The following is a 12085-nucleotide window of genomic DNA, read 5'->3' as shown; positions in this document are numbered from 1 at the left end:
ACAGCCAAGCGCCACCGCTTTGAAATTGGGACAGTTATACATTATTTCTTGAGCAATGCAGAGTTGACGCTCGCTCTATTTTTGTTTTGACAATATTGCTGGCAACTCTCATTCTCTATTGCAGCTCATTTGGTATTGTCCCCCCTCTCTCAGAGTGTAAGAAACTATTATAGAAGTAAAACAGACTGATTTCTTTACATTAAATTAAATTCAATTCAATTACGAAAACTATGTAAAAAGTTTATTCGATGTTATGAATAAATTAGAAGTTTTGTTTTAAGCAGCCCAAACTAAAATTTACGACTATAGAGAAATGAATTTTTTTTTTTCAGTTTTAACGTCCAATGCTTATGCCCTTTACGCTAAGGGAGAACATTAAGGCAAATGAATGCTGGAAGGCTTACAAGAATGAGAAAGTGGGAGGAAACTTGAGTACTCCGAGAAAACCCACGGTCACGATGTTCACCACTAACTTGGCCGGGATCGAACCAGAGACCACGCAGAGATAAGTCGCTCTGCTACTGAGTCTCCGTGCCATATTATACATAGAATTAAGTGTATCAGTTTTAGGAGCAAAAATATAGTTTCGAAATTAATGGAGTTAACTCTCTATATATGGTACCCTCATTTTTTATTTGAAAAAAAAAAATTGACGAAAAAAATGACAGTACGCAATCTATAGAACTGATCAGACCTTGAGCAAACTTTGTATGGAGGTAAATTTTCTCAGTAAACACTTGAATATTTTTCTGTGCAGACATTTTGGTTCCCGAGTTGACCATCAAAGCTGCGGTTTGGACTTTGTAAGTTTCGCACGCAAATAAATCACTGCCATAGGATTAATTAGTCACAATAATTAAAAGGCAGTACGTGAAACCAGTAGCGTAGCCAGGATGTGTGTTTGGGGGGTGGGGGCAAGTGCTGTTATAGGTACATATAGAAAAATTGCAAACAAAAAATATATAAACAAAAATATAAAAAAAATACAAACATCAAAGTACATTGTCGGACCTCTTTGGGGGGGGCGGCCCCTCCGGGCCCCCCTTCCCTACGCCACTGCGTGAAACTAACTTTTACTTCGTAATTTGAATTGATTTTGACTTGTTTACTTTAATATTAGTAGATTTTGTTTAGTTTCTCTGAAAAGGGTCCGACTTGCCCACAGTCTCAGCTAAAATTCCACCTTTCCCCATTATATTTACTGAAGTATGAATTATTAATGAATACATTATATTTTGAGTTTTTCATTGACTAATTGTCTTCTTAGCTTCAGAGAAGGAAGTACTATCAAAGTCTGTCACATGATTACTGACAAAAAATGTTTATTACCTGCTTTATATTACTAGCAGTAGTGTGAGAATGAGGTTTATATTCGGCGGGCAGGAGGATAAACCGGAGCTCAACAGGCATACACGTCTGAAAACGCAATATCTGAAAATGTGACACTCCCCTCCCCAAACCCCATACATGATTAAGAGCAATAAACAATAAATTTATTAAATCTGTAAACTCAGAAATAATCAGATAGATCTTATATCACGCGAGGTATCAGCACCTAATCTTTCTGAATGACTAAGTATGGGACTTGTTTGTATAAAGTCATCTGAATTCACCTACGACGATCAAAAGTCTGCAAGTGTAAATTGCAAGTGGTAACTATAGACAATAAAATAGTTAAATAAAATAATAAAAATAACCCCACGCGTATCCCGTATCCTAGTGTTTATTACGACAATTGATGTTTTAAGAGGAAAGAGGTATTTTCTACTTTCTTCGGATTACAAGCGACGATGTTTGTGTGTTATCATGGAAAGACGCCTAAAAACTTAGGTATTACGTTCCAAAGTTCACTTATCTTGAACAAGGTTTCGTCACTTTGATAGGGAGTATCCGAAGAATATGGGGTTCAAAATTAATGCGAAAAAAAAAAAAAAAATTCATCATCTCAAATTGAGAGATTAAACTAGATAAACTCATCACAAATAAGCGGACACTTGACCCAGGATATTCTAAAGTTCTTGTTTTAAGGAGTGGAAGGGATAATTTCTACCGACGTGTTATCGCATCACAGTGAAGTATCCCTTAGAGATTATGGAACATAGTACCTATCTCAAAGGTTTGTCATGTTATTAACCGGCATATTAAAAGTTTAAAGTAAGTTAGAAATAGAGTATCTTATGTGAAACTGTAATTACATATTCATTGTAATTCATATTTTAAAAGGGTTCGAATATTTTTCATCAATTTATTCTCCCCGTGCAAAGAACGGACATTTCAGCTAGTAATATAAATTACAACTTCAATATAAAATTTCCATCGGTACAGCTGCTATCTTTTACATTGAGCTGTTATGCTACTTAAAATCAGACCCGATATATAAAAGGAAAAACGTTAATCCAAGCTCTTAATTCGTATTAGTTGTATCTCAAACCACTGCTTTCTCTTAAAGAAAATCATTTTACATGAGTGTTAGGAAAATATACTGCATTGTGGTGGTGTAATATGTAATGTATGCATGTTTCTTATTACCAAAATAATCCAGAGTATGGCGCTGTCATGATCTCAGATAAACGTGATTAGGGAAGGAAATTAGAATGGGAGGCAGATGAGTTTCCATGGAGACAGCTGAAGTTAGATGTCACGTTCTACGGCATTGAAGATTAAGGTTGCACCAGCCGTCATCACGCGACCGGAATAATCGACCTGTAAGCGGGGGCTGCGTTCAAGTGGGATGCAGGTCATTGATAGATCCATTATTGGAGAGCGCTCAAGAGTTCTTTCTCCAAGACATTAGCGAAGTCACTTAGTACGCCTTAATAGAACTTCTATACGGTCAAAATTAATTTGATAAACGTTTAATTAATAGTCAATAGCTAACAATTTGATGCTGAAACCATTTCAGTATTAAAAGGCGATTGATTTCGGAATAAGTAACAGTTATGAATTGGAAATTAAATCTTTAAGGTTTACGTCCCACGGTTATGCCGGTTAGGCTAAAGGAAACTTATGGTGAGAGATTAGTGAAATTTGGGTATGAAGAAAGTGGGAGGAAACGGGAGAACCCCCAAAAAACCCACGAGCACTGCGTTTGTCCTAAGTGAGCGAGCTGGGATCGAACCAGCGACCCCAAGCACCGGAGGTGAACGCTCTACCACTGAGCCACCGCGTCCCCACAGTTGCGAATTGGATGAGCATGTCTTACTCCAGTGCTTGCGGCCCTGAGCAATTTATGGCCGGAGAGATGTCTTTCCCGTCACTACCCACCTCGTAATAACTAAGCCACTAATGAAATAGTCACAGCATATCTGACAGTTTGGTTAGGTACAGACTGTTTTACAGTTCATTTACTTTTTAGTACACAAAGGTACCTTTGTGGGCTTTGAAAGTTCAACTTAAAAAAAAAAATCATTCACGCTTTGACTAGTATTGAGTGTGTACTATGAAGTAGTAGGCAAAATTCTGTGATTACCAAACTAAACTTACGAATCAAGTTTTTTTTTTTTTTTTTTTTTTTTTTTTTTTTTTTTTTTAAGAAAGTTCCATATGTTGATATTTTTTTTCTTTTGCGTCTCCTCAGTTTTTCTGCTTTACTCAAATTCTCTGGCTTTCCTAATCGGAAATCAAGACTGCCCACCGTTACTAAGGTTTTCAGAGCAATTTAAGAGCCTGCCTTACTAAAAATAATACGAAATTTACCATTTTCTTTTGCTTGATTATTCATCAGTGAAAGGAGATAATGAAATGCAAGTTACCACAATTATTGATAATGCTATTCTACAACAGAAAATATGAACTTGAAGAATGTTCAGTGTTGCAATCCATAGAAATTACAGTGTTGCCACAAAAACAATTTCCCTAAAATCTAAGTTAAAACAGCGAGTAGAGGAATGAACTCAACTGCATTTGATTACGTATCATGTTGTCTTGGTTTGTTGTAAACTACTTTTTAATTAACATTATTATTTAGTTTTAATAACTGTATGTTAAAACTATTTTGTTTATTACAAACTAAATACAATTACTATTTAAAAAGTAGTTCACAGGAAACCAAAATAATATGATACGTAACCAAATGCAGTTGAGTTTGTTCCTCTACTCGCTACATTAACTTAGATTTCAGGGAAATTGTTATTCTGGCAACACTGTAATTTCTATGGATAGCAACACTGAACATTATTCAGGTTCATATTTTCTGTTGTAGAATAGCATTATCTATGATTGTGGTGACTTGCATTTCATTATCTCATTTCACTGATGAATAAACAAGCAAAAGGAAAATGGTAAATTTTGTATTATTTTTAGTAAGGCAGGCTCTTAAGTGCTTCGGGTAAAACAAAAACAGTCAAATGATTGTTTGGGAAAATAAATTTTTAACTTTCTTCATGAAGACGAAGTCAAAACTTTCTTCAATCAATTAATTCTTAATGGTATGGGAAAGCAGGACAATATTTACCTGCAAAAGTGATTGTTGCCACATATCACTAGGTAAATTACCCAATGTTAATTCGCCATAACAGGAACGCCTCGATTGCAATAACTTTCCTAGTCTTCTTTGTATATAGTTACATTGTTGAATTATTGTACTCTATTTGTATTTATTGTTTTAGGCTAAGACATTTACTGTAACTTTTCGAAACTTCATGACTAATCTAACACACGTGGTGAATCAAGTTCAGCTTTTCAGAATATGCTAGTCTGGAAACGATAGTTCAATATTTAATGATACAGCATTGTTTATTTGTGCACTTACCTGATAACTACGTGTTGTGTTTGGCGTCGATGAAGTGACGCAAGGTGATCCATACGAAGACGATTGGTGCCCCAGTCCACTGGAGTTACTGCTGGTGCTTGTGTTATTGGTATTACCCACAAGTCCTCCACGAGGCATGTTGAGGCCCAACAAATCACTGATGGACATCATTGAGTCTATGAATAAATAAATAAATAAATAAATAAATAAAAAAATCAATCTTTGGTCTATACTTTCTAGTAAAATTGTCATTACTGTATAATATACAGGGTGTTTCAAAAGAGAACATTTGGGAGGTAATTCCTGACACCAAGACAAGACAAAACAAAGTATAGACCAACCTAGGTGCAGAAATCAGGTATTTGAGTTATAGGCTGCCGAAAACAAGGGAGGGAAAACTAAAAAAGGTCCATGGCTCTAATTCTATGGGATCCACCGTAGTCACGTCAACTGCTATGTGCCAAATATCCATGTTTCAGAATCCTGAGTACTTCCGCAACAATCTTAATAGAAGTAGTTTGTGAGTACTTAAAATTATATGTCCGTAGCCAAGCTCCCTCCATAAAAATTGCTGTGAGTACCGCAGGATTGTGAAACATGTATTTATGGATAACGCACATATTAGTTCCTCAGTGAAGTCTTGACCCGACTATAGATCCCATAGTATTGCAGCTATGAACCTTTCAAGTCCTTCTTTTTATGTTTTCGGCAGCATGTAACTACGAAATTATGGATTTATGTACCTAGATTGGTCTATACTTTGTCTTATCTTTGTGTCAGGAATCATCACCCAAACGTTGTCGGTGTTTTAAAATACCCTGTATATAATGCCGTAATATGACTATTTTACTGAATTTTGAGATACTCTAACTTTTAAATACATAAAAATAGCTGAAATTTTGTACAACGCAAAAATCAAGAGGAAATAATTTGACACTGCAATACTATCAGACCTTTGGGTGGGCAACAATTCAAATTTACATATGAAAGAAAAATTACAATGCCATATTTAGGCTCTTCTCTGACCTTATTACTATTGCAACTACAAGTTATAGATTACCACCTGTTTCAGTATTCGCATAGCTTGAAGTATTCCGTAGTTTCACAATACACTTTTCCGGGTCAGATAACCGATGTTTTGTTGTTCATTTGCCGGTTTCACTTTCCTAATATCAAAGGACAGTAAGATCCGAAATCGAAGTGATCAAATTCAATAAATTTTGTTTCATTTTTTAGTGCAATGCTTTGACATACAGAAAAAGGGAGAAACTAAGAGAAAAGTACACACACTTTTTCATTTTCTATTTTAAAATCATTCATCTTACTGGTTTGAGCAATGAAAGGTATGGGGGAAATGCAAAAATTTTCCACAATTTTCATGTGTACACTGTGATAAACTATTATTAAGAATAAGAGTAAGAATAAGAAGAATAAGAATATAGAATTAGTATAGAAACAGCTAATAACTTTTATCCAGTCTTGATTTGTTTCATAAGAATTTCAAGAAGGTGCATGAATCATTTTTTTAAATAAATTATGAAATGTTTTAATATTTTTAGGCTTGCAACTGATTCTCTTAATTTTGTTTTGTATTCTAAATATTCTATGGATTTGTTTTATATATACTGTATGTTGTATTTTAAAATCAAATTTTACGAACCTTTAAATTATGAACATATACACATGTTTGTTTCTTATTTTTATTTTTCTGCAGGTCATTAGTAAAGTTTGTAAGGTGCCATTTGAAAGATTCTTTTATGTTTTGTTAGGTTTTTCATTGTTCTCGTAGTCTTCATTCTCCTAACATTTTCTTCTATGCTTAATTCCTTTTTACTACGTATATTGCATTTTTTTTAAAACTTGGTCATGGATTTTTTTATTTGTGTCATTAATTTTTTGTATGCTTTTTTTTTTTTTTTGTCATTATTATCAGCCTTATGAATCTGTATTTCACCGAACTTAGAAATATTTATTCTCATTGTATTAACAGCTACATAGTGTATTTTTGATTTTTTTTTCTTTTAATATTTTGTAAACTGTTACAACTACATGGTTAATCTATTTTTGAATTTTACTTTGTATACTTACCCTATATCGTATACCCTTTTTATATGCATGTTAATTATGTTTTTTTTTTTTTTTAATAAAAATTTTATCAATTTCATCCATTTTTCTATAATCAGTTGTATGCTGTTATTCTATTTGCATGCGCCCTATGTAAAAACATTCTTTTTCTTCTAAGGGGCACCTGTGGCTGTATTGCTGTCTGCTTCCAATAAACATATTTTCATTATTATTATTTCTACTATAGCGATCACTCTTCAAAAATCAGGTATTTCCACAACTTCTAGTTTGAATAGGAAGAATGAAGAACTTATATAGATTAAGAATAAAAGTTATTTTTCGCCAAGTTTTTGCTCTACGGAAACCAATATTCATACGAAGTATTAGCAATTACTACCGTTTCAGGTAATAAGACTTCTTTCGGACGCTGAATCGAGTCCAGAAGATAGCTTTTACTCTATTTTTGTGATCAACGTTAAAACCGAAAACAGCTGATTTCTACCACTTTAGATTTGAAGAGCATTAAAGGGCAGGAGATTAAATCTATTCTTGCGGACACGGAATAGATTCCAGAAACTGCTGCTCACTCTTACAGTTTTTCGCCTGACACCTGTCTGACGGACAAAGCCTTTCTGTAAGACTTCATTACTTACGCATAGCATAATTTGGAAGTGAAAAAATAGTTCTGGCAAAACTATACTCTGGTAATGTCTCTTCGACATCTATCGAAATCAAATTATAAAATTTAATTCAGTTTTCTCTGGTGTCCTGAAAAAGTGAAGGTGCGAGTGACTCCGAACTGCTAGAAAACAAAGTAGGTGATTCTAACACCTTTAATTAGTGGTTTGCGACAAATCGAAAACAGTAGTACATTTCAGAAGTAGGCAATCGACATCAGCAATTGAGATTTCAACTTCAAGCTAATAATTTGACCTTTTTTAAATATTGAATTTAAAGGTATGTTTCAATAAACTTCGTAGGAATTATGCAATTTTTATGAAACTTATGTTCTGAGACAGTTACTTAAGGCTGAAATTAAGGCTACAATAATTTAAGTGAATTCGTTCATCACATCTCTGGAAACAGACTTGATATCGATATATAATCGTAACAGCCCAATGACCCAGGCGAAAACTTTACACTACAAACTTGGCCGAGTACATAGGATTTGTGACGTTAGGTACCACTAAGGAAGGATCTCTGAAAATTAGGAAAGTGAAACAAGAGGTGGTAATTAAAAATTTAGTATCTCGGAATCTCAAAGTAAAAAGATTAAACTGGTATATGAATTTAGATTAGTCATGTGTTTCAGAGGTTTTTGATATTTGACCTAGAAGGGAAGAAATAGAACTGAAGAAAAAAAAAGGGTGTAATGTTTCTGAATCCCTTAAAGTTACACATTAAATTTAGTATTTAGACCATTTAAAAATTGAATACGTTTCACTTTTTGATATTTAACAAATGAGATAAGTAATAAAAGGGGGTGAAGGATTGCAAAAGATATCTGTATGGAATTGGGACTTAACATAAAATAAGGATTATAAGCAGTTTTAAATATTTGACCCAAGGCAAGAGGAAAGGGGTGAGGCTGCTTCCCTGTAATGTCCAGACAAGATGTTCGAATTCTGTGCGGGCCCGAACTGAGACGACTTCTATATGAAAGGTGCAGAAGGAAGAACAAAACTCTGCCCACATTAACATATGGGGCACTTGCTACTATTAATAGAAATTACCAGATTTTCACGAATTTTTTTTTAGGTTTAACAGGTTCGTGTTTAACACTATTCTAGCACCACGGCCTATATCTTGATGTAAGATTCAAGCTAGTATTGGTCTGTATCAGAGGAAGCACCCAATGGGGATCCAACACGGGATCACGCCTACAGAAAGTATTAACCACTTATGCCAACGGAGAGACAAACGCTGCTTTGAGATGTAAGTTACTGTTCGATGGGCCTAGAATCCGAAGGTAAAGAAGTGAAATCCACCAACTTCACACTTTTTGCTTGCTCCTCCAGTGCGCGGCATCATCAGTTAGCCATTACGAATAGACTAACAGCGATTGTTAAAGTTATTGATCATTGAAAAAAATAAAGATTGTACTCTTATTTCAGTATCAAAAGAACAACGTATCAGACTTAAAACTTTTTCCTCGTTTCCCATCAACCACTGGTTACGAATAGTGCTGTTAAATTCGTTCGAGTATTCTAAGAATCTATTATTCAAATAATGAAATATTCAAATTTTAACACTTCCTAATCACAGGTAGTAATAAATTGTTAACGTTAATTTGCCATTAAAAAAGGAGCACGTTGTGCTAGTACTAATTTTATCTATTTCAATACTTTTTGTGAGATTAGTTCCGGTTTATACGTAAGCTTTATTAATACTAATACAATGCTATTATTATTAATATTATTCATAGTTGATCCCGGCCAAGTAAGTATAGTAGAAAACCGTGTCAGTTTTCTCGGGGTTTACTCGTTTCCTCCCACAATCCCATTCCACCAATTCTTCCATCATTCACTTGCCTTGATCATCCGTCTCCCTGAGACTAACAGGCATAATCGTGAGACGTTAAACTGAAAGAGTTAGTTTCCATGTACTCTTTTTTTTTTTAACGGAAATTTAACTACGCATCAACGCGCGTTCAACCACATACTACGCAGCCAGCGCATCCATTCTTTAAGCACTCAATTTAAGTAGCTTTGCAACTGCCTCACAAATGTTAGGTCAACAGGGAAAATGTGCTCCGAAAGTCTTACGAGATTATGCACCAAAGACACTACAACTGAAATAATTACAGCAGGACACTTTTTACACACCCTTCTCTTGTAATATCGAAATAAATTTTTCCAGGAGGAGAGGGAAAGGCAAACATCTGCCAGAATGGAGATGTTTCCAATTGCGTTCTTCCGGGGCTAGGTTATGTTCTGGGCATTAATGACATCTATGGCCTGAGTCACTCACATAGGTAACGTTTTGTCCACGAGACTAAAATTCTCGTATATCTAGATTCTGGCCTCGAAAACTAGGCGAGAGTCAGAACTGCAATTTTAAAATTCGAGACGAGACTAACAGTTGTCCCCCGCTTTCGAGAAAATCAGACGAGATTAGAAATTTCAGCCTGGTAGGCAATACTAGTTCAGTCTTACATTTTAAATACTGGTTTTATGTTATATGATTCACAATATAAAAGCCATTAATTGATAAAATGGACGTACGAGCACAATAATTAGCATTTATAAACGTTTAACGATAACCAAGTTTTTACACAGTATACGTCAATAATAAATATGGTTTTAAGTAATAATGTTCTAAGTAATAATGTTCTAAGTAATAATGTTCTAAGTAATAATGTTCTAAGTAATAATGTTCTAAGTAATAATGTTCTAAGTAATAATGTTCTAAGTAATAATGTTCTAAGTAATAATGTTCTAAGTAATAATGTTCTAAGTAATAATGTTCTATTACACCCTTCGTGGATCTCTTTTGACACGGAAGGATCACTTCTGGATTTTTTTTTTTTTTAAATCACGGCAAATTTTTACATAAATTCTATGACCAAATATTCATGACAACAAGTAAAAAAAAATTCTTCGAGAATCGACTAAAATTGAGCAAACATTTAAGAGATTAGAAAAAGTGTCTTATCTCGTGCACACTACATGTAGGAAGGATGACGTCACTTGGCGATCACATTATCAGAAGTGTGAAAGTTTAGAAGTGACCAGAGATTTTTATGTTCGGGGAAACTAAAGGAAAAGCCCTTTTACAATGGCTGGCCTGAAACTGCTTTTTACACCTTTTCAATAGTGTCCCCACTAGGAATCGAACCCAGAATCGCTCGCATCAAAACGCGAGAGCGTTAGCGACTTCTCTGCGCGAGGCCACCGTTTTTCCATCGCTACGACTCCTAGCTATCTACTGAGGTGAATGCTGCGTAACACAGTTTATTACGTAGAATCATTCACCTGTTGAGCTTAGAAAGCTCTCAATGATTCTTTTTTTAAAAGTTTATTCTCAGTTTAAAGAAAAAAAAACTTGGCAGAAGATTACTCTGGTCTGTGAGTAAAGTTTGTTTCCGCGGTAGACAAAAAGGCATTAAAATGTGAACTGCCAAGGTTAACGTCTTTGTCTGGTGCAAAAGCACAATCGATAATCTTGTGAAATCTTGGCGCTATTTGCTGTTTAACATTTGAATGAGGGCACAACAAACGCAATGCAGGTGGAAAAGAATTCGCATTAGGAAACTATCACTGGACTACTGGGAGATGGCAATATTAGTAGCCATGGAAGTCGGGCATTGAGACAACTTCTTGAAAAACACGGAGCCAAGACGGTACAACTCAAAAAGATAAAGTAGGTTGTTCTGAAGAAAGTTATTTACACAAACGATCCCGTTTAAGCAAATGTATGGCACATATCCAAGGTTCGACACCTGAAGGGTCGATTTACAATTTGATGAGTTCTTTACAGTATTTTAGAAAGGCAGAAATAACTCCGGAGTAAATCTAATTTACAGTGGCCCAATGAGAAAAATTACTGCCGCAAGTTCATATGCATGTAAGTCTAACGTAGGCTCTACATTTCAACAGCTTATTTTTAAGCTTAAAACCGGCAGATTTTAGTATCTGAAATTAATTATTGGCATACCGTCCAAACTATCACTGTGCTCATTACTTACTACCCAAATAAAGAACAGTCTCACCGGCCTTCTCAGATTGTCATGCAATGGAGCTTAGTATGAATGTCCAGATACCTATCGCGAGCTAAATGCACATTGAAATCTGCTATCTTGACAACATGGAAAGAAAAATGGGAGTCAGTCTCAACGTATGACAAAGTTTCATCCTGACACTCGTTTGGTAGAGGAGAGAGGGATAACCCCGGTTAGGAGGTAGCCCCGGTCAGGGCGATATAAGTGTGAAAAACTTGTAAATAGAAGCAGATTGCGCTTTACTCGCAGCTGTCAGATAAATTAATTTTGAGCGCGACGCCATTGTAAGAGATAGGTATTAAATGATTTTTTTTCGCTGCGTTTGATGTAATACAGGGTGCGGCACGTAAAACCGGCCCTGTACACAGAAGTGAACACATACCTTCAGTCTCCTTAAAACACGTCTGCAACTTCTCTCACTTGCATGAACCTGTTGACTCAATCTCCTGGTTGACTTTCGAGGACTTGTCATTATCTCCTCCACCTGCATCTTTAATTCAGGTGTGCAGACAGATGGTCGTCTGTTCCTGGGAGCATTTTGAACCGATCCT

General features: G+C 35.2%; 1 protein-coding gene across 1 annotated transcript in view; it reads right to left on the bottom strand.

Annotated features, from left to right (window-relative positions):
- orb (polyadenylation element binding protein orb) overlaps positions 1 to 12085 on the bottom strand; it is a 156435-nt gene that overhangs the window by 45647 nt on the left and 98703 nt on the right. The window contains exon 3 of the mRNA XM_081749344.1: positions 4751 to 4926. Within this exon, the coding sequence (XP_081605470.1) occupies positions 4751 to 4926 (176 nt within the window). The remainder of the gene's footprint in view (positions 1 to 4750; positions 4927 to 12085) is intronic.

The sequence above is a fragment of the Thermobia domestica genome, chromosome 2 (assembly GCF_964235325.1).
Source record: "Thermobia domestica chromosome 2, izTheDome1.hap1.1, whole genome shotgun sequence".
Lineage (NCBI taxonomy): Eukaryota > Metazoa > Arthropoda > Insecta > Zygentoma > Lepismatidae > Thermobia > Thermobia domestica.
This window is presented reverse-complemented; position numbering and strand designations above follow the sequence as displayed.